The 21,306-nt window shown below is 44.4% G+C and overlaps 4 protein-coding genes across 11 annotated transcripts in view; 2 read left to right on the forward strand and 2 right to left on the reverse strand.

The window, feature by feature from the left end:
• poln (polymerase (DNA directed) nu) overlaps positions 1 to 5,280 on the reverse strand; it is a 32,368-nt gene extending 27,088 nt beyond the window's left edge. For 6 of the 8 annotated variants that reach the window (XR_013468153.1, XR_013468154.1, XR_013468152.1 and 3 more), the window contains exons 1-6: positions 5,022 to 5,178; positions 4,308 to 4,494; positions 3,886 to 3,970; positions 3,233 to 3,598; positions 1,855 to 2,975; positions 1,173 to 1,291 (exon numbers count right to left, since the gene is read on the reverse strand). Coding sequence is in view for 2 of the 8 variants with exons in the window: in XM_040183073.2 (XP_040039007.2) it covers positions 1,173 to 1,291; positions 1,855 to 2,975; positions 3,233 to 3,598; positions 3,886 to 3,970; positions 4,308 to 4,440 (1,824 nt within the window). In the remaining 6 variants the exon portion in view is untranslated. Of the gene's footprint in view, positions 1 to 1,172; positions 1,292 to 1,854; positions 2,976 to 3,232; positions 3,599 to 3,885; positions 3,971 to 4,307; positions 4,495 to 5,021 lie in introns of all 8 variants that reach the window. The other 2 variants (XM_040183073.2, XM_078105617.1) reach the window with 2 other exon arrangements.
• A 1,632-nt stretch (positions 5,281 to 6,912) lies between these two features.
• On the forward strand, positions 6,913 to 11,267 carry LOC120823026 (prostaglandin reductase 1). Its single transcript, XM_040183082.2, has 9 exons — positions 6,913 to 7,045; positions 7,663 to 7,787; positions 7,958 to 8,003; positions 8,128 to 8,187; positions 8,809 to 8,976; positions 9,303 to 9,576; positions 9,708 to 9,813; positions 10,112 to 10,230; positions 10,344 to 11,267. The coding sequence occupies exons 2-9, from the start codon at positions 7,682 to 7,684 to the stop codon at positions 10,452 to 10,454; spliced, it is 990 nt and encodes a 329-aa protein (XP_040039016.2). The 5' UTR covers positions 6,913 to 7,045; positions 7,663 to 7,681; the 3' UTR covers positions 10,455 to 11,267.
• Positions 11,268 to 12,286: 1,019 nt separating this feature from the next.
• haus3 (HAUS augmin-like complex, subunit 3) lies at positions 12,287 to 17,113 on the reverse strand. The gene is made up of 6 exons (XM_040183079.2): positions 16,987 to 17,113; positions 14,868 to 15,918; positions 14,523 to 14,732; positions 14,016 to 14,248; positions 13,373 to 13,658; positions 12,287 to 12,934 (listed from the first exon to the last, which is right to left on the reverse strand). Exons 2-6 carry the CDS (start codon positions 15,891 to 15,893, stop codon positions 12,707 to 12,709), a joined length of 1,983 nt encoding a protein of 660 aa, XP_040039013.2. The 5' UTR covers positions 15,894 to 15,918; positions 16,987 to 17,113; the 3' UTR covers positions 12,287 to 12,706.
• LOC120823024 (prostaglandin reductase 1) lies at positions 17,069 to 20,667 on the forward strand. The gene is made up of 9 exons (XM_040183081.2): positions 17,069 to 17,288; positions 17,884 to 18,008; positions 18,179 to 18,224; positions 18,360 to 18,419; positions 18,873 to 19,040; positions 19,367 to 19,640; positions 19,764 to 19,869; positions 20,176 to 20,294; positions 20,408 to 20,667. The coding sequence occupies exons 2-9, from the start codon at positions 17,903 to 17,905 to the stop codon at positions 20,516 to 20,518; spliced, it is 990 nt and encodes a 329-aa protein (XP_040039015.2). The 5' UTR covers positions 17,069 to 17,288; positions 17,884 to 17,902; the 3' UTR covers positions 20,519 to 20,667.
• The last annotated feature ends 639 nt before the right edge of the window (positions 20,668 to 21,306 follow it).

Below are 21,306 nucleotides of genomic sequence, written 5' to 3' on the forward strand. Positions count from 1 at the left end.
GGAGAGGAAACTACATTATGCACAGGGTTTGTTTTGAAATGAAAGCATGCAAATTACAAAATTGCAAGAGATTGAAACTAAACAAACAACGTTATGGTTCCATAGAGGCCAGAGGAGAGGTGGGAGGATGAAAACAAGCGCGATAAACTTGAGTCCTGTCTCCCAAAAGAATAGCCTCACCTCCCTGTAACCGTCAAGGCATCTTAAAACCCCTCCATTATTCATAGCGGCAACTCCCATCCCTACTTATTCAGATGCACCCAGCGTGTGCACGTGCATTCTTCAAAATTTGGGTAAGCAGTTGTTACGTTGGGTATTCAGGGTATTTTCTGGGTGTGACTTTATGGATGCAGTGTCAGCAGCGGGCCTCGGTAAGTAGCAATTCCTGTGACTCAGCTCCCTGAGGAGAGTCTTCCTTGTTTGCCTGTAAACACAACCCAGTGTCCTACTGACAAAGTCCCAAACACCACCCCTCCCCCGCAGGTGCTGTGCTGCTGGATAGAGAAAGCCAAGGCCAGTGGCTCCGCAGTGGGAGAGTAAGAGAGGGAATGAGGGGAGATCGATGCTGTTGCTGCTGATTGTTGCAAGTAAAGCCCGCATTCTATCTCTCTCTCTCCTTCTCCATCTTTAGGCCTCCCTCACTTTTCTCCCCCTCAGTTCTCCATCGCTCTCCCACACCTTCCCTACGTCTCTCCGGCTCCCTTTATAGTTATTTGTCTGTGCTGCTCTTTCTTCTTTTACGCCAATATGTTTTTTTGACGCTCATTTGGGAGACATCGCTCGTCAGCGGCTGCTAAACCGCCGACGGCACCCAGCATCACACAAGCCAGATTGATTTCTGTGTGCTCGGGGGAAATAGAGGCCTAATCCCTTTGAAAGCAGCTATTTAAATTTCAGGACTTTTTTGGTGGGCTGCTGCTATGTACACACTGTTGCCTCTGCTTACAGGGATTACAGAGTGGGAGACAGATGGAAAGCATGAGGACTTCTGAACTAAAATATAAATAAACTAATCAAAATGAGGGGAAAAAAATTTCCCAATCAAACCGTGTCAGCAGAGTGGACTTTAACTTATACCTCATACAACTGCCGTGATGTTCTGAGGCATCACTCATGGTGTACCGTTCAAAGTTCAGCTGTCGTGTAAAGCTGTATTGGTATTACACACTCACTAGTTCGTTGTCATGGTGCCGGTGGTTCCCAGGGAGACATGGAGCTCTGAACCCTGACCTATTTGGCCTTCGCTCCTGGGACAACGTTGGCGTGGAACGACTTTCTTTGCCTGAGTCCTCTGGCGGCGATGAGATGAGAACATTTTATTATCGAATCATCACTTTTCAGACATGTCTTCCATCAATGACGCCGCTTTCTTATGTAAGCATGTGTTAACAAAGCACGTGCGGACGCTTACACAGTGCATACGAGACGTCAGCAGTGTGTGTGACAGGACAAGGGCATTCTGTTACGACACAGCTTGCAACTTGTTAGCCTGTGTGTTTTCAGCATTGTCTCAGCCGCTGAGACTCAAGCTTCCTTCCTGCAGCTCTAACGTGAGCCGGCGCACAACCTCCCTTGTAAGCGCGGAGGCTGCGATGAAAGAACGATGGCTGAAAGCCAGCGGCATTTGTTTGATGCAAACTTTCTTTGACTTTAATGGTAAAATAATAATAATTAACAGTGTTAACAGTTCTTGAGTTGTGTAAAGAGACTTGGGGAATTCTCAATGTGACAAGTTGACAACAACAAAACAATAGTGTTGGCATTAGAGAGCATTGCCTGCAGCAGCATTCTAGTGGTGATTAATACAAATGAAATTCTAATGGGGGTAAAAAGCAGTGATAATCATGCACTTACCTGTAGCTGTGCGCCCGTTTTCGCCGTCCACAGGGAACATCCCGGACTCATTTCGGTGTGCCCCGCTCCCTTCTGGCTCGATGTCTCCTCCAGCTGACACAGTGAGCTCTCTATAAACTCTTTTACTCCAGCTTTCTCTTGTTTGGACATCACAACAATGTGGCTTGTCTGTCTCCACCTTATCTCCTGTGCTTGCGTCGCTGCCTGCCCTGCCCTCCCTCTGCCCTTCCAGATTGACCTCGCTCACATCTATTCTTTCCTCTGCGGTTCTCTGCAGGTCGTCAGCAGTGGTGTCACCCGGGACTACTTTGGTGGGGTCGCTGCACATCAGTGGGTTTTCTGTGGGGAGCTCCTCTGCTCTTTCAGTTACAGACGGACTCACGTCCTGAGGGTAACGAGCTCGGCAGTGGCTCACCTTGTGTTCTCTCCTTTCTAAAGGTACTAAGATCTGTTTGGGGCTGCCAGTACAGTACATCTCTTTATCCTCGATGCAAGGTAGAGGTTCACATGTATTAATTCTGTTCTCAAAGTCAACATCTTCCTTCTGTCCAGACATTGCAACCTCAGAGCAGAAGCTTTTGGTCCAGAATAAATTCAAACTCGTCTCTAAACTAGTGTTCTCATTGGTGCCCGAAAGAAGAAGTCGCTCCATTTCATCGGCTGATCCTTTCTCAAAGGGCACTGGTGCCGCCAGGTATCTCGTCTCTTCACACATTACTCCATCCTGCATTTGATGCTCTGTGCCGGACACATTTTCCGAATCCACCATCTGCTCCTCTGCCTGTTGATAAAATATGCCTCCATCTTCTCCTCCACTAATGGCCTCTTCAGTACGGTTGCATAGTGGTAGGTTCCACTTTGCGAGGCTGTCCACAGCTACAGTGGTGGCTAGCTTCTTTCTGGGAACATTCCAGCTATCCGAATTAATGTTTTCATTCTGTGCATGTGACGTGTCACCATAGGTCACTACACTTGCTTCGAAGTAAGAAACTCCGGAACAATCCAATGCACGCCCCTCTTCATAGGCATTAGGGTGCACTGTTGTGGGGAACAAAACCTCATCAGGATCCTCTTCGTCTGGAGGATTGTAGAGGAAAGGCAGCCTGATTTCCTCAGTTGAGCTACGAAAGTTAAAGACAGAGTGCCAGATCTATAATGCATGCTTTTCACTCACAAAACCAGCAACCGAAGATTATTAATGCATACTAAAGTTCAGACTATTTTCCCTTCTGTTACCTAAAGTTATAGAAGAACATTAAAAGGAAGTAGGGACACAAGGTCATCTGAACCAATGGACATTTTAGGATGCAGGTCTCCAACTCTCAAGTGTGTCATGTGCACATGTCAATGAACACACTACATTTTTTTAACAACTTACTTTCTCCACGGTGCAACTTGACGCTCATAAACTCTCGGTTTTATTTGGAGAGGCGAGGAGGTCCGTGCATTTCTACAGGACAAAGATGGTGTCACCTCTTCGTGCTGAGTGAATGACGGAGCCTGGCTTGACAGGCAGGCAGGGGGTTCGGAGCGCTTTTTGTGGGATTGAATCTGTGAGCCCCTATGCAACGTCTGCCTCTGGAGCGAGGATTCCCAGCAGGGGGACAAACGGGAGGCGTCCTGGGATGACGCGGGGCGGCCGGGTGTCTGCGTGTGCTGATAACACTGAGATCCCTGCTGCTGGCTGGAGGCGTCACGGTGAGAGGTGGGAAAGGAGGACGCCTGGAGACTGGACCAAGAGGGTCTGAGACGTGACAGGAAGCCATTTTAATAATTTAGTTGTAAGCTCACATTAAGTACATTAGGGTTCATATTATGGCATCAGTGTGCTATAAATATCCTTCTACTGCCCATTATAGAACATACAATTACATTTATCACCATTCAAAATCTAGTGCGAGGTACTTCTGCCATGTTTGTACTGATACACTATTAAACTGCTACTACAGTAGAAATAAAATGTGAGAGAAATGGCTGATTGAATAATAGTTTTCATACATCTGTGTGTAGCTACTACTTGATCTGACGTACCGGTCTGTGTCTCTCTCCTCCTGACTCATGCTCCTGCTGCTCTGAGACCAGGGCTCCATCTGGCGGCCATTACTGCCCTGCACTGCTACATATGAAAGACGGCAGAGAGCGTCTGGTAACTAAATCTATGAGTACTGAAATACCTTGGTGATATGCCTTATTTAGCGGCAAAAGAAAATAACCAGAAATTGAAGAGGACCAATGAGAATTGAGCAAATACTTTCTATGTCAAGCTCTACTGTCAAAGATGTGAGTTGACAATAGAGTTGATTGCAAAGAGGCTAAAACCGGAAAAAATAAACATTATCAACATCAACTAAACAAATGACGAGAAACCAGTTTCCTCTATACTTTAAATAAAGGATGTTTCGTTGTTTGCAATAAGCTTTGGTTAAATGCTCTTCTCTTGCACCCGGACTGACTTTGCCTGTGATGCTGGGCGTAGTGGCGGTTGCGTCTGGCTGCATGTAGACTCTGGGCCCGGAGAACAGCCAGGACCTTCTGGGCCGCCTGGGACAGAGGACCAGAGTACAACCTGCTGCTGGACTGCTCCATCTGTCCCCTGAAGGACAGGCTGCTCTCTGTCTCACTACCTGAGGATACGTGACTCTTGGAGAGGGGGGGGGGAGGTAGGAGAGTTATACACAGATTCAAACCGGCATTTACCGTTGTAAAGAGAAAATAAGAAGGTTTGTGGTGCCGTTAACCTGTTACACTAACACTGAGGGTACAGTAACGTTAAATATTGGAAAACAACACTGTCAGTAAAACTTAACGTTGAGTCAACATGACCAAAGTTGAATTTATTTGCAGTAACTTACCGTTACGATGAAGAAGAACAACAAACACATTGAACAGTGATTTCGAAAGTTAATGTTGACGTGTGACCTATAAACGAGGGGACAAAACAACGCGTCTACATGCGCACAAATCAAAACGTTGGGTTTTCTTGAGTATGTTAGCTAACGCTAACTTAGCTAAGCAGTAGCGGTACACCAGCGCGCTGTCGCTAAACGGTAGAAAGTAGGTAACGGTAGCGTGCTACGGTAATATGGCACCGGTTTAAAACCGCTTATTCGTGTGTTATCTTCGAACAAAAGTCAAATTTGTGAAACAATTAGCACCTCGAAACTTACCGGTTACACTCAGGAAGCCCGTTCTGTGTTTGCGCCCGGTGCGAGACAGCAGTCTGCTCGCGCCAAGCGTCAGAGGCGGAGCGCGCGCACATCGGTACACGTCGTTCGGTAGGCGATGTGATGATCAGTCAAGTTGCGACACACACACACACACACAGCATTTTGTGTTAATCACCATTTGAGTCACGGTGACTGAGACGCAAAGGCAGATAATGTGAGTCGTTGGTTGAGAGTTCAGACGCTCACAGTGACTCAGTGAGAAAGTGTTTCACAATGAACATGCAGAATCATTTTATCTGTGACCAAACAGCGTCAAAGGGATCTGTTTGAAGTGCACATATACTCACAACACAGTTGTGTAGAGAATGGTGTTCGCTTGTGCATTTTTAATTTGTAATCTTTATCCGCCTGGCCTATAGCCTTCTATTTTATACGGTCTTTTGACATCACATATCCACCATTTAAATCTGGGTTAGATAATATAGTTCACCGTTAGGCTCCTGCTTCCATGTGCAGCTTTGTGTTTAATCAGAAAATTGACACTAATTAGAATTGCATAATGTTTTCATGGTGATGACAGTATTTATACTGACCCGAATTTACACCTGTCTGTAGTGATGCTTAATATGGCCAAATTTATATGACTGTGATGGTGCTATTATAAGAAGAAATCCATTAAGAAAATAAAAACCCAAGAAACCCCCCAAAAATACCACTTTACAGACAACCTTCAAAATAAAAGTCTTTATGTAAGCGTAATGTGTTAACAAATGACGTGTGGACGCTTACACAGTGCATAGACCTCAGCAATTTGTGTGACAGGACAAGGGCATTCTGCCAGTCGCATTTGTTTGATGCAAATTTAGTCTCAGCCAGACACTTGGTTTCTGACTTTAATGCCATGTTTTACAGCAACAAGTATTAATCTGGTCCTTGTTATTGGATTACAGCCCCTACAAGTAGCATCCTAATGATTATCTCCACCCTTTAAAAAGACAGCATTGACAGTCCTTGAGTTGTTTTAGCAGACTCAGCAGCTTGGAGAATTCTTAATGTGACAGGTCAACCACAACAACAAAAAAACAGTAAGAGGTGGGAAAGCAGGACACCTGGAGACTGGACCAAGAGGGTCTGAGCCGTTACTATTTTCTTTTTTTCATACATCTGTGTGTAGCTACTACTTGATCTGACGTACCGTTCTGTGTCTCTCTCCTCCTGACTCATGCTCCTGCTGCTCTGAGACCAGGGCTCCATCTGGCGGCCAATAATTAATTGTAACGTGCCTTATTTGGCAGCAAAAGAAAATACCCAGAAATGTGAGTATGTGTTACCAAAATCAAGAGGACCAATGAGAATTAAGCAAATACTTTCGATGTCAAGCACTACTGTCAAAGATGTGAGTTGACAATAGAGTTGATTGCAGAGACTAAAACTGGAAAACAGACAAGAGGACCAGAGTACAACCTGCTGCTGGACTGCTCCATCTGTCCCCTGAAGGACAGGCTGCTCTCTGTCTCACTACCTGAGGATACGTGACTCTTCAGTGGTCAACGGCCTAAACAGAAGTAGGAGTTATACACAGAGAGGTGCACGAGGAAATGAACAAGGGTATAAAAAACAAAAACAAAGGGTTAAGTGATGCAACAAATGAAGCATAGTTAGTTGCGCAATTAAGGCAATTTATCCAGATAAATCATAAAATTACTTGCAAATGTTTCTGTTAATATCTCAAATTACATAATGTGTTAATAAAACAGTAGTAAAGGAAAACAGACTTTTCCCAATACTGAAGCTTGTGTGCGTTAAGCCATTAGTCACACAGTGCTTTTTCTCCCAACGTGTCGTGACGTTGCAATATTTGAGAACCAACCAATCTGGTCGAAGTAATAAAGCGGAGTTCCCGCCTTCTTTGTCAATAAAAGGTGTACAAGACTAACAAGGTCCGTCTGCGCCCATCCTCGTGCTGCCCTGAGTCCTCAGTGAAAACACGACTTCTGCCATTTCTTTGTGGAGAAAGAGAACTGGTGAGTCCTACAGATTGATATATATGCAAAATCGCATCCTTAAACCAACTCCAACATAAGAACATGTGGGAGACGGGGGACCCGCAGCGGCGAGTTCACGTCTCACAAGACTTTGTAGTTCTATGCTCTTTGCTCTTCAGAACCATTAACAAAGTCTTTCTTGTAATATTTAAATCATCACAGAGATTTACTCACTGTCACGTTTTCAAACTGTGCTAAGAACTATTGAATCATTGTTTTCCAGGAAGAAACATTCCCAGCAGATTATGTGAAACTATTGATGCGGTTGATTTGCACAATAAAGAAGCACTGCACTCTTTCTTCCTGTTTTTGAAGCGTCCGTGTGAGGATAATTAAGGCATTCGTCTTTAATCGCATTGCATATTTTGGATTCAACTTAAAAATCCACACAATTCTTGTATGGTGCACATCTAGTACAACAACGTACAGCTAACTTTACTTTCTGCTGCTTTAATAAATCACTTCAAATCATTGAGTTATTGTTTTGTTCAAGTTACTATAGCTTTCACATGAATCCAAGTTGTACAGAGAACTGCATCGCTGCGTCTCATGTCACCGTCTATATCATTTCCTAACAACTGGCCCGTCTCTCACAGCTGCCCCAGACAAAGAATCATGGTCCGAGCTAAGACGTGGATCCTGGCCAAGCACTTCGACGGCTTCCCGAAGGACAGCGACTTTGAGCTCAAGGTGGAGGAGCTCCCTGCGCCCAGAGATGGGGGTGAGATCATTTATTTTGTCTCTCAAATACTCGCACATAATGTGGCTTCATCTCATCTCAGACATCAAGCACCGATCTCATGAAATGAGTCAGTGTGTATGTGATATGGAGAAGAGGAACAGGTCCGTTTCAGGTGTGTAGTGGAGCACTGATGTCTCTTTTGGTTTCAGAGGTGCTTTTGGAGGCGCTGTTTCTCAGTGTGGACCCCTACATGAGGTGAGTGCATCTTAACAACATTCAGAATTATTGTTGTTTACGCTTTCTCTAAAAGAAAAATAATTAATTAATCCAAAAAGGTTGTATTATTGACGCAATATTGTGGGCTGCGTTTTCTTTACAGGCCGTATAGTAAGCTTCGCATGAATGAAGGCGATGTGATGATCGGGAGTCAAGTGGCCAAGTAAAGAGCGCACACAAACACACACACACACACTTAAACAGGAATGTCTTTACCCTGCATGCACTGATGTGTAAACCGAACCCGTCCTACACCTGGTATTAATCACTAAACCATTTGAGTCACGGTGACTGAGACGTAAAGGCCGATAATGTCAAAGTTCTTGGCTGAGAGTTCAGATGCTCACTGTGACTCAGTGAGAGTACAAATATACTCAATTAATTAACAGTTGTGTAGAGTAAGGTTATCTGTATATTTTATTTTTATTCTCTATCCCCCTAGCCCATAGCCTTCTATTTTATACTGTTGAGTTAAATAGTAAATATGTAAATTGAACATGCCAAGTCATTTGTCATGTTGTCCATTGTCTCATTGTCTTACTGTCCGATGTTGACGCGTGTCAAATTCCTTGAATGTCTAACATATTTTGGCAATAATTGTTAATCCTGACATTTTTTGTACTTTCTACGTCGTACTGTTGTCTTGGATACCACAACACAATTAAATGTACTTTTTGGCTCAGTCTGTTTCCTGCCCATCTGTGAGGCTTCAAATGAGCTCAGCGACTCGAGGTGGGACGAGTCCGACGGATTACAGATTTCCTCCTTCTGTTTTCTCCCGCAGAGTGATCCAAAGCAAGAATCTGGCGTTCCCCGTGGGGAGCCACGTGGTCGGTCGCTGTGGTTGGAGGAGCCACACGGTCTGTGACGGCAAAGACCTCGTCCCCATCATGCCCGGCTGGCCGCAAGACGTCTCGTTGTCCCTGGCTCTGGGCGCCATCGGCATGCCGGGGTAAGACGGACGCTCACTGGCCTCTATGGGTAGAAATATACATCCAGCATCTGTGCAACTGATATGCATGAAGGGAATGCCTGACCTGATACCTAAACTGTTAAAGGAACCGCAGAGCGGCTGCATTCTGTCTTTCTTTGAGGAAATAAACAGTCGAGGCTCCAGATGTTTTGTCCTGCCGGCGAGTTAAGAGTAGTCTATAAACACTTCCATCTTTGTTTGGAAGCAGTTATAATGAGCTAATGGGACAAAGAGGCTCCTCTGCTGAACTGGAGGGAGAACACGCGCTCATGTTTCTTTCCTTGTGACTCTCTCTTCCTCTCCAGACTGACGGCCCTGTACGGCATAGAAGAGGTCTTGGGTCTCCAGAAGAGCGAGACCCTGCTGGTGAACGCTGCAGCGGGGGCGGTGGGCTCCGTGGTGGGACAGCTCGCCAAGATCAAGGGCTGCAAGGTGGTGGGTTCGGCGGGCTCCGACGCCAAGGTGGCTTTCCTCAAAGAGCTGGGCTTCGACGAGGCCTTCAACTACAAGACCGTCGGCTCCCTGGAGGAGGCGCTGAAGAAGGCGTCTCCGGACGGATACGACTGCTTCTTTGAAAATGTGATGGTTTATCTCAGAGCCCGCAAAGTGTCCTGCAACAGTACTGTTTATGCTCCGTCTGTTTGGCAAATGTCTCCAACTTACTCGCTACTTGCTCATCTTTGAACTGGTTTCTTTTTCTTTTTATTAAGGTGGGAGGCCCTTTTTCAAGTGTTGCCATTCAACAGATGAAGAACTTTGGAAGAATAGCCGTATGTGGCTCTATTTCTACATACAATGACACTACGCCGCAAACAGGTGTGCACACTCCTCCTAAAAGTCCTTCATGTGAACTGGTCTGATTTCGTTTGAACAATGTTTGTGAGACAATTACACTGTAATGCAGATAAGACTGTGTATACAAGTTGTTAACACTTTTACAACCGAACATGTTCAAACCATTTTAACGTGTTTGTCCACCAGAGGGCGACATTGTGTTACTGCAACGTTGGAGCAGATGTGTAAACAGACCTTTGTCTTGACAGAATTGTTTCCTTCGTACAACCATTGAACGTTTTGTTTTTTTCTTTAACTTTATCTCTCTCTTTCTCGTCAGGCCCGTTCCCCCAGCTCACCATGATCTTCAAGCAGCTTAAGATGGAGGGATTCACGCTGTCCAGGTGGGAGCACAAGCACCCGGAGTCCCTCAAGAGGCTGATGGGATGGTTTAAAGAGGTCAGGGACTGGAAGAGTGTTTTTTATTCTGATGTTTGATCTCAGTAGGTACAGTTGCCACACGGTCCTGCATTAGCCTAATTCATGTGATTTTGTCTATTCCACCGCTGCAGGGCAAACTGCAGTGTCGGGAGCACATCACAAGAGGCTTTGAAAAGATGCCGGCTGCTTTTATGGGAATACTGCAGGGGGAGAACATCGGGAAGACTGTTGTTGCCGCCTGATGCGGATCAAAGAAGAATCCATCTTATGAATAACCTACACATGAATAAATAATCTATACGTGAAGGATTTAGCCTTGGACACCATTAGCTGTCCAGTTGTCTTCAAATTGAAATTATTTCCATGAAAAAATGTGATTCATTAAGTTACATGTCATTTAGCTGACGCTTTCATCCAAAGAAGTAAGGGTACAAACTCAGAAGAGCAAGAAACAAGAAAGTGCAATTTCAAATAAGCCAATTTACAATTCGCTATAGATAAGTGCCACTATAAATACAATTTAGGTGCTACAATTTGTTAGTCTTTTAGTCAATTTATACTTTTTTTTTTGCTTTAGTTCACCTAGTATTGTTGAACGGTCCCATCGATACATTTGTACGTTATTCGCTGTAACAAAATGAACCATGTGCTTTGCATTCAGTGACAGCTTTTTGTATGTATAATGAAGTTGAGGGCTTTCTTTTCAATTTTCTTTTGATATCACATATTCACCCTTGAAATCTGGTATTAATTCATGCATCTGCTGTATTTGCGGGTTATATAATATATACTGTTAGCTCCCAGGTGCAGCTCTGTGTTTGATCAGAAAATACACACTAATTAGAATTGCATAATGTTTTGATGGTGATGTGAGTATTTTATACTGAACCAGTATTAAGAGTTATGTATCCATTGCATAGACCAGACCCCAAATTACACCTGTCTGTAATGATGCTTAATGCCCCTAAGGCCAAATTGATATTACTGCAATGGTGCTACTGCAAAGTGAACATGATTTGCTCTAAGAAGAAATCCATTAAACTAGTTTCCGGAAATCAGAAGTAAACATTAGATTCAGTTTTTTCCCCCCTTATTGCATACATGTACTTGACAATGTTGGAGACAATGTTACATTTTGAAATATAATATATATATATATATATATATATATATATATATATATATGGAACTTAAATGCAAAATTTAAAAAGGCAGAGAAACAAATCGATGACGTAACGTTGGTGTATTACACGAAAATTGAGCTGCGCAGATTCAGTCCTTTACGGTAAACCAAGAATAAATTTATATATATATATATATATATATATATATTATATTCTAAAATATTCCAAAAGCTAACTAATATAAATATTAAACATACCATTTTAAGAGATTGAGTTCAACAGCATGGATGATAATGCAGTTACCTGTGGCTTTGTGCCTATTTTCGCTGTCCACAGGGGGCAACCCTGACTCATTTCGGTGTGCCCCCCCTCCCTTCGGGCTCGGTGTCTCCTCCAGCTGGCATTAGGGTGCACGGTTGTGGGGAACAAAACCACATCAGCATCCTCCTCGTCAGGAGGATTGTAGAGGAAAGGCAGCCTGATTTCCTCAGTTGAGCTACGAAAGTTAAAGACAGAGTGCCAGATCTATAATGCATGCTTTTCACTCACAAAACCAGCAACCGAGATTATTAATGCATACTAAAGTTCAGACGGTTTTCTCTTCTGTTACCTAAAGTTATAGAAGAACATTAAAAGGAAGTAGGGACACAAGGTCATCTGAACCAATGGATATTTTAGGATTCATGTCCTCAATGTGCACATTTAAATGAACACACCACATTTTTTTAACAACTTACTTTCTCCACGGTGCAGCTCGACACTCATAAATTCTCAGTTTTATTTGGAGAGGCGAGGAGGTCCGTGCATTTCTACAGGACAAAGATGGTGTCACCTCTTCATGCTGAGTGAATAACGGAGCCTGGTTTGGTGAGTTATACACAGATTTAAACCAGCAACTCAGAAACACTATACACACTATCATTTCAAGTAAATTCACAATTCAACCTGCATAAAGATACCACTTTATTCATCTGATGGCAAAAAAGACATGTATTTTAGATCATAAGCTAGACAATAAAATAATAGTTCATGTGAAAATTGATCCCAATCATCATATCCAGCGCTTCTCACACACAACCAAACTTTCTCTCAAGTTTAGTTTTGTCCCAAATATGATGACAAATATGCCGGAGAGATCTTGTCTCCTGCACAAGCCAAGTGAAGGAGCAGATTTTGAGTGAGTCCATGCTTGTACAAACTGTCCATGGTCAAGGCCTACTTAATGAACCTCCTCCACTGAAAGCACACTGTACTTATAACACAGGTCGACTCCCTTAGCGCAGAAACTGCACGTTGAAGTCGAGCAGGCAATAAGCACTCCTCGTTCCCTCTCGCAGGCAATAAGCACTTATAGTTCCCTCTCGCAGGCTTTACTGCTGTCCTCTCTTTGCGGTCATTTTGCCCTCCAGATCTTCCACTACTTTCTTAAGCAGCCGGGCATCCAGGTGGAAATAGATGTACAACTCCCTCTCCCGCCTGAGGAGGGCGTTGCGCTCCAGCTGAGAGCGCTTGGCTTTAAGCTCCACCAGGATTTCTTGCATTAACTGCTGCAAACTCTGCAGTTGAGACTCTGTTTGCAGAAGCTTCACCGTCAGCTCCTGTAGAGACACATGGAGAGGCACGAGAAATGAACAACGGTATTAAAAAGAAAGGGTTAACTGATGCATCAGATGAATCAAACTATCAAGCTCGCAATTAATCCAAATAATTCATAAACTTACTTGCAGATATTTCTGTTAATATCTCAAATGTGTTAATAAAACAGTAGTAAAGTGAAAGAGACTTTTCCCAATACTGAAGCTGGTTTTGTGCGTTAAAGCAAGTGCATCCAGAGAGCCATTAATCACACGGTGCTTTTGCTCCCAGCGTGTCTTGACATTGCGATATTTGAGAAAAAGGTGCAAAAGTAAAAAACACATTGTGCTACCAACAGTGACATGTCATTTGAAATTCAACTGACTCACATGATGGATGCTTCTAAAAGGCACTATTTGCGGTAGACCAAGAGGACCGTGAGTAAAAGGAAACAAACCCACCTGTGCATTGGGGCAAAGCAGCTCCTGGTCAGTGATGGCCGTTGGACATACCTGCGGCCCCAAGATCAGCTGCTGGAGCTCGGTGTACATTGCCCTGTGGAGCGCCTCACAGTCGCCATGGAGACGAGTGGCGGTGTAGTGCTGCTCACAGCCAGCGCCAGCTACAGCATCTCGGGTCACCTGGAGGCTGCCTGCGAGGTCCCGGGCAGCGTGGTCCAATGCTTCATATGTCCGGAAAGGCTCTGATCGAGCGTGGTTTGAGTCGTGGTCCAGGATCTGCAGCAGCCTGAGCAGTAAGGTGAAAAACGGTGAGATACCGTGCATTTAAAAAAGGACAAAGAACATCAGGGGCCCAAAGCAACCAACGTAGTGCCGCAGTATTGCAGAGGAGTCAGGTGAGTAACCCATTTTCAGGTCTGCAAATTTGATCGTTCCAATTAAGACCCACTACGTGACAGTGAACAAATAAATGTAAATTTGTTTAAATATAAAACCACAAACTACTATGTATTACTAGCTAACTTTTTTGACATTGGCTAACAAATATTAAAACAACCAAACCGTTGAATAAAGGAAGGGAATAAGTGCTTTTAATAAACTGCCTGCAGCCCGGGTCTACAGCAAACAGCTTGAGTCTTCTTACCTGCTGAAGGCTGCATCCCTGCAGCTGATGATGGGGTTGGGTCGGGCGTTGATAGCCAGGTCAGGGTGGGACAGGGACTCCATTCGCAGGTTTGATGCTTCACTTTCCTTTACGAGTCTGCCATCTAATTCTCCCAATTGTTTTACACACAGCCTCCACCTTCTTAACTCCATCTCTTGACCCAGACGCAGCAGGTCAAAAGACGCCTTTTGGCGGAGTAGGTAGTCTCGAACCTAAGAGTACATCGTAAGAAGTACATCGCAACAGGACACTTATTTCTGATATACTCCTGTTCCTACTTGTGAAATGTATTCAGTAACAATGCCCCTCTCAAACAATATGACAGTTATATTTCAAACCTTGTTTTTCCTAAAATATAAATCGAGCAAGAAATTTGAATTGTCAATACAATACTGAGATGAGATGATTAAAAGCTCAGCCTGACCAATGCAAAATACTTTGTTTTTACAGAAAAAGAGGGTTAAACGGTTGGTATCACCAGCTGACCTGATTCTGTCTGGAGGTGTAGTAGTCCTGCCTGGTTTGCTGCAGATCCAGGTCTCCCCTCACTATAGGTACATTAAGCAACCTGGCCGACTCTCTGAGGGCAGCAGGTACCGCTCCATGTAGCAGAGCCTCCAGCTCAGCCTCCACCGCCTGCAGCTCCTTCCTGGATACAACCTCACGGACATGCAGTGAGGAGGACGTAGAGATGCTCTGGCAGAGTGAAGAGATTGTTAGAAAAGGAGAGCTTGAGACAGGAACTGAAATAATAACCAAGATGCACTATAAGACCGTTGATACTGTTTGTAGGAGATAATAAATCTGACAACTTGTATATGTTTGCGTTACCTTGGTGTGAGAGGACTTCTCAGAGAGCCAATCCAGTCCAGCCAAGACACTCTTCTCCTCTGCCAATACCTGCATCAGTTGGTGCTGGGCCACAATGTGTGACCACTGGAGTCTGGCCATCTCTGTCCTCCTGCTGTCCACTATTTGCTCCTCTGTTCCCCTCCTTTTGTGCGCATTCTCTACATCCTCTTCATCGTCGCAAGAACTGAGGTCAAGGAGCTGGAAGCGCTCGGAGCAAGAAGTCTCAACAATGTCAGAGATGCCCTGGAAGAAATGCTTCTGTGTGAAGACAGCTAGTGTTTTAGTGTTGAGCTCCTCCTGGTGCAGGTAGGGGTCCAAGGGCAGCTGAGAGAGGAGGACAGGGGGGCTTTTGGATATGGAAGAGCTTATTGAGGTCACAAGGTCTCCTTTTCCTTTTTGCGTAGCCTCTGAGGGAACTGGGAGATAGGAAGCAAGCTTTCCCACCTCATCCGTTAGGTTTTCTAATAGAGCGTTGGTGTCAGCGTTCTCAGCTCCAATGGAAGCACTGGCATCTTTTAGCTTACACGCAGCGTTCTCCAGCTCTGCAGTAAGCCGCAGGTCAACGTCTGCGCGGGAGGTGGCCACAACTTGCAACCTGTTATAGCGCCGTTGCTTGAGGTCTTTTTCTTTGCGCAGTGCCTGGAGCTCTGCCTCCAAGTCCTCTACGGTCACATCCCCCTCGGCTGCAAACACAGAGGACGATGAAGAAGAGGGCCCCAGGAGGTTTGCACTGCTCCCATCTGGAGGTCCGATGGTTTTAAGGACCTCGCCCAGGGCTGCTTCATCCAGACACGGTTTGCCGGACTTCCGTAGCTCCTGAAAAGCGAGCGCCTCCTCCTTGGTGAGAACGTTGCTCTGGTTGAGGGTCCGACAGACAAACCGCAGGAAGTGAAGGTTCTCCGGGGCGCAGTCAAAGAGCCAGTCAAAGTCTGAGGGCTTCAGTGATGATGCACCGGGGTAACCTAGACGGCCCAAGGCCTCCACAAACTGGCCACCGTTTAACATGCTGGTTCAGCAACCGAATATTGTGCTGCTCAGTCACAAAGCAGCACAGTGTGGATTGTGGAGGATTAGGGTGAAGATGGATACAAAGAGAGTGAGAGTACATAAAGAAAAGCATATTCTGGGTCTCTTAAGACTAGAGATGTCATGAATTGTGTTGCATGATTTTGGATGATCCAGACACTAAAAAAAAAAAATCATCAGCTACATAAAACGCAGCCACAAACACATATTTTGTAAACCCTTCACTGCACTTTATTAAGACACTGGAATAATGTCATAAGTGTTTTTTAGCGTGTTTTCTTTGACTAACAGTTAACAAAAAATTATGTGTCAATGCACATTTGCTCTCATCTCGTATAAGGTTATAATGTTACATTTTTGTAGACACCGTTTTGAAGAGAAATAAAGGAGGAGTTTTGTGGTGCCGTTACGTTGAATTGTGTTAACGTTACTAATGTAGTCACCATTCCATTCCTATTTGTAAGGGTACACTAAATATTAGAAAGCAATACGGTCAGTAAAACACAACTTAAGTCAGGAGGACCAAAGTTGAATCACGACTTCTTTAAAACGGATTAGCTAAATCTGAAAATTATAACACTATGTTGTTAACTGCTGTTGCAACAGTAACTTAACGTTACGATGAAGTAACAGAAATCGAAAGATTAACGTTATAACGATATAATAACGTTTAACGAGGTTACATGTCAACAATTAAACAGTCAATATAACAACATTGAACAGTTAGCAGTGATTTTGAAAGTTAATGTTGACGTGTGACTTATAAACGAGATGACAAAACAACGTCTCTACATGCGCACAAATCCGTCAGAACAGTTAACGTTAGTTTTCCCTGATATTAGCTTTCTTTACTAACGCTAGCTAAACCGTTCGATTTTCCTTATTTTGAGTATGTCAGCTAACGCTAGCTTAGCCAAACAGTTGCGGTACACCAGCCCGCTGTCGTTAAACGCTAGAAAGTAGGTAACGGTAGCATGCAACAATAATATGGCACCGGTTTAAAACCGCTTATTCGTGTATTATCTTAGCGCAAAAGTGAAATTTGTGAAACAATTAGCACCTCGAAACTTACCGGTTACACTCAGGAAGCCCGTTCTGTGTTTGCGCCCGGTGCGAGACAGCAGTCTGCTCGCGCCAAACATCTAAACTGACGGCACGCAGAGAGGCGGAGACGACGTGACGTCCTGCGTCATACGTCAGAAGCTGCGTGTCCACCGCAACCAATCAGGTCGAAGTAATAAAGCGGAGTTCCCGCCTTCTTTGTCTAGAAAAGTGTTCAAGACTACCAAGATCCGTCTTCGCCCATCCTCATCCTACCCGGAGTCCTCGGTGACAACGCGACTTCTGCCATTTCTTTGTGGAGAAAGAGAACTGGTGAGTCCGACAGATTGATATATATGTAAAATCGCATCCTTAAACCAACTCGAACATAAGAACATGTGGAAGACAGAGGACCCACAGCAGCGAGTTCACGTCTCACAAAACTTTGTAGTTCTATGCTCTTTGCTCTTCAGAACTATCAAGTATCTCTTTTACTGATGTTTAAATCATCACATAGACATTTACTCACTGGCAGGTTCTACAACTGCGTTAAGAACCATTCCCAGCAGATTATGTGAAAATATTGATGTGGTTGATCTGCATAATAAAGAAGTACTGCACTGTTTCTTCCTGTTTTTGCAGCTTCTGTGTGAGGATAATTAAGGCATTCGTCTTTAATTACAGTTTCGCATTGCATATTTTGGATGCACCTTAAAAATGCACACATTATTCTTACCAGTGCACAGCAAATGTCTCTCCCTCATGATCCGAGTAGGTCTTGATGTATAAGTTATTATAGCGTGAATTCACGTTGTAGTAAGTGGTTAATACATCTCAACGTCTTGTGGTTCACCGAACCAAGAACTGCATCGCTGCGTCTAATGTCACTGTCTATATCATTTCCTAACAACTGCCCCGTCTCTCACAGCTGCCCCAGACAAAGAATCATGGTCCGAGCTAAGACGTGGATCCTGGCCAAGCACTTCGACGGCTTCCCGAAGGACAGCGACTTTGAGCTCAAGGTGGAGGAGCTCCCTGCGCCCAGAGATGGGGGTGAGATCATTTATTTTGTCTCTCAAATACTCGCACATAATGTGGCTTCATCTCATGTCAGACATCAAGCACCGATCTCATGAAATGAGTCAGTGTGTATGTGATATGGAGAAGAGGAACAGGTCCGTTTCAGGTGTGTAGTGGAGCACTGATGTCTCTTTTGGTTTCAGAGGTGCTTTTGGAGGCGCTGTTTCTCAGTGTGGACCCCTACATGAGGTGAGTGCATCTTAATTCTGAATGCAAACATTCAGAATTATTGTTGTTTACGCTTTCTCTCTTAAAAAAAAAAAAATCATTAAACCAAAGGGTCGTATTATTGACGCAATATTGTGGACTGCGTTTTCTTTACAGGCCATTTAGCAAGTTTCGCATGAATGAAGGCGATGTGATGATCGGGAGTCAAGTGGCCAAGTAAAGAGCGCACACAAACAAACACACACTTAAACAGGAATGTCTTTACCCTGCAAGCACTGATGTGTAAACCGAACCCGTCCTACACCTGGTATAAATCATCAAACCATTTGAGTCACGGTGACTGAGACGTAAAGGCCGATAATGTGAAAGTTCTTGGCTGAGAGTTCTGACGCTCACCGTGACTCAGTTGGAAAGTTTTTGACGATAAACATGCAGAATCAATTACTCTGTGACCAAACTGAACAAACAGCGTCAAAGGGATCTGTTTGAAGTGCACATGTTTTGTACTTTCTACGTCGTACTGTTGTCTTGGATACCACAACACAATTAAATGTACTTTTTGGCCCAGTCTGTTTCCTGCCCATCTGTGAGGCTTCAAATGAGCTCAGCGACTCGAGGTGGGACGAGTCCGACGGATTACAGATTTCCTCCTTCTGTTTTCTCCCGCAGAGTGATCCAAAGCAAGAATCCGGCATTCCCCGTGGGGAGCCATGTGGTCGGTCGCTGTGGTTGGAGGAGCCACACGGTCTGTGACGGCAAAGACCTGGTCCCCATCATGCCCGGCTGGCCGCAAGACGTCTCGTTGTCCCTGGCTCTGGGCGCCATCGGCATGCCGGGGTAAGACGGACGCTCACTGGCCTCTATGGGTAGAAATATACATCCAGCATCTGTGCAACTGATATGCATGAAGGGAATGCCTGACCTGATACCTAAACTGTTAAAGGAACCGCAGAGCGGCTGCATTCTGTCTTTCTTTGAGGAAATAAACAGTCGAGGCTCCAGATGTTTTGTCCTGCCGGCGAGTTAAGAGTTGTCTATAAACACTTCCATCTTTGTTTGGAAGCAGTTATAATGAGCTAATGGGACAAAGAGGCTCCTCTGCTGAACTGGAGGGAGAACACGCGCTCATGTTTCTTTCCTTGTGACTCTCTCTTCCTCTCCAGACTGACGGCCCTGTACGGCATAGAAGAGGTCTTGGGTCTCCAGAAGGGCGAGACCCTGCTGGTGAACGCTGCGGCGGGGGCGGTGGGCTCCGTGGTGGGACAGCTCGCCAAGATCAAGGGCTGCAAGGTGGTGGGTTCGGCGGGCTCCGACGCCAAGGTGGCTTTCCTCAAAGAGCTGGGCTTCGACGAGGCCTTCAACTACAAGACCGTCGGCTCCCTGGAGGAGGCGCTGAAGAAGGCGTCTCCGGACGGATACGACTGCTTCTTTGAAAATGTGATGGTTTATCTCAGAGCCCGCAAAGTGTCCTACTGTTTATGCTCCGTCTGTTTGGCAAATGTCTCCAACTTACTCGCTACTTGCTCACCTTTGAACTGGTTTTCTTTTCTTTTTATTAAGGTGGGAGGCCCTTTTTCAAGTGCTGCCATTCAACAGATGAAGAACTTTGGAAGAATAGCCATATGTGGCTCTATTTCTACATACAATGACACTACGCCGCAAACAGGTGTGCACACTCCTCCTAAAAGTCCTTCATGTGAACTGGTCTGATTTAATTTGAACAATGTTTGTGAGACAATTACACTGTAATGCAGATAAGACTGTGTATACAAGTTGTTAACACTTTTACAACCGAACATGTTCAAACAATTTTAACGTTTTTGTCCACCAGAGGGCGACATTGTGTTACTGCAACGTTGGAGCAGATGTGTAAATAGACCTTTGTCTTGACAGAATTGTGTCCTTGGTACACCATGAAAGTTTTTTTGTTGTTGTTGTTGTTCTTTAACTTCATCTCTCTCTTTCTCGTCAGGCCCGTTCCCCCAGCTCACAATGATCTTGAAGCAGCTTAAGATGGAGGGATTCATGCAGTCCAGATGGGAGCACAAGCACCCAGAGTCCCTCAAGAGGCTGATGGGATGGTTTAAAGAGGTCAGGGACTGGAAGAGTGTTTTTTATTCTGATGTTTGATCTCAGTAGGTACAGTTGCCACACGGTCCTGCATTAGCCTAATTCATGTGATGTTGTCTATTCCACCGCTGCAGGGCAAACTGCAGTGTCGGGAGCACATCACAAGAGGCTTTGAAAAGATGCCGGCTGCTTTTATGGGAATACTGCAGGGGGAGAACATCGGGAAGGCTGTTGTTGCCGCCTGATGCGGATCAAAGAAGAAGAATCCATCTTATGAATAACCTACACATAATTGAAGCATTTATACATGAATGATTTGGCCTTGGACACCAATAGCTGTGCAGTTGTTTTCAAATTGAAATGATGTCCATGAATAAATGTGATTTATACCTAAGTATTGTTGGACAGTCCCATCGATACATTTTGATGTTATACGCTGTTACAATCAATTATAAAGTTAAGCTCTTTCTTTTCAATTTTCTTTTAACGTTACTTCGCCATTTAAATCTGGTATTAATTCATGCATCTCCTGTATTTACGGGTTATATAAAATAGTTCACTGTTAGCCTCCTGCTTCCAAGCGCAGCTGTTTGATGAGAAAATAGACACTAATTGGAATTGCATAATGTTTTGCAGGCCGTAGCTCCATGGTTACACAGGACGCATTTAGTCCAGTCGAATAACACAAGCTTTACCCGCTTTAGTGCAGAAGAGTGTCTTCAGTCCTCAAAGGGTGTGAGTATTTTATGCCGACCCAATATTTGAACGTTATGTATCCATTGAATAGACCAGACCGATGGCGATGACGTAAGACACGTTGGTGTATTATTACACGGAAATGAAGCTGCGCAGACTCTGCCCTTTACGGTAAACCAAGAATCTGTCAAGTCATTGTGACTTGATTTGATGGTCAACTTTTTCCCCAGCACTATCGAAATATCGATATTTTTTAGTGAAGAGATATAGACACAGAACAAAGTGTCTTTAATACGACGTATGTCTAATTTGAATAATACTGATAATAATATTAATA

This window comes from Gasterosteus aculeatus, chromosome 7 (genome assembly GCF_964276395.1).
Source record: "Gasterosteus aculeatus chromosome 7, fGasAcu3.hap1.1, whole genome shotgun sequence".
In the NCBI taxonomy this organism is placed as follows: domain Eukaryota; kingdom Metazoa; phylum Chordata; class Actinopteri; order Perciformes; family Gasterosteidae; genus Gasterosteus; species Gasterosteus aculeatus.

What these genes read in the sequence shown, in the direction of transcription:
- LOC120823026 (XM_040183082.2), top strand. Translation starts at nt 7,682, where the DNA reads ATGGTCCGAGCTAAGACGTGGATCCTGGCCAAGCACTTCGACGGCTTC. An exon ending in TGACACTACGCCGCAAACAG is followed by an intron (nt 9,814 to 10,111) that starts GTGTGCACACTC and finishes CTTTCTCGTCAG; the next exon opens with GCCCGTTCCCCCAGCTCACC. An exon ending in TGATGGGATGGTTTAAAGAG is followed by an intron (nt 10,231 to 10,343) that starts GTCAGGGACTGG and finishes CCACCGCTGCAG; the next exon opens with GGCAAACTGCAGTGTCGGGA.
- haus3 (XM_040183079.2), bottom strand. Translation starts at nt 15,893, where the DNA reads ATGTTAAACGGTGGCCAGTTTGTGGAGGCCTTGGGCCGTCTAGGTTAC. An exon ending in AGAAGTCCTCTCACACCAAG is followed by an intron (nt 14,733 to 14,867) that starts GTAACGCAAACA and finishes TCACTCTGCCAG; the next exon opens with AGCATCTCTACGTCCTCCTC. An exon ending in ACACCTCCAGACAGAATCAG is followed by an intron (nt 14,249 to 14,522) that starts GTCAGCTGGTGA and finishes ATGTACTCTTAG; the next exon opens with GTTCGAGACTACCTACTCCG.
- LOC120823024 (XM_040183081.2), top strand. Translation starts at nt 17,903, where the DNA reads ATGGTCCGAGCTAAGACGTGGATCCTGGCCAAGCACTTCGACGGCTTC. An exon ending in CCCTGCGCCCAGAGATGGGG is followed by an intron (nt 18,009 to 18,178) that starts GTGAGATCATTT and finishes TTTTGGTTTCAG; the next exon opens with AGGTGCTTTTGGAGGCGCTG. An exon ending in TGACACTACGCCGCAAACAG is followed by an intron (nt 19,870 to 20,175) that starts GTGTGCACACTC and finishes CTTTCTCGTCAG; the next exon opens with GCCCGTTCCCCCAGCTCACA.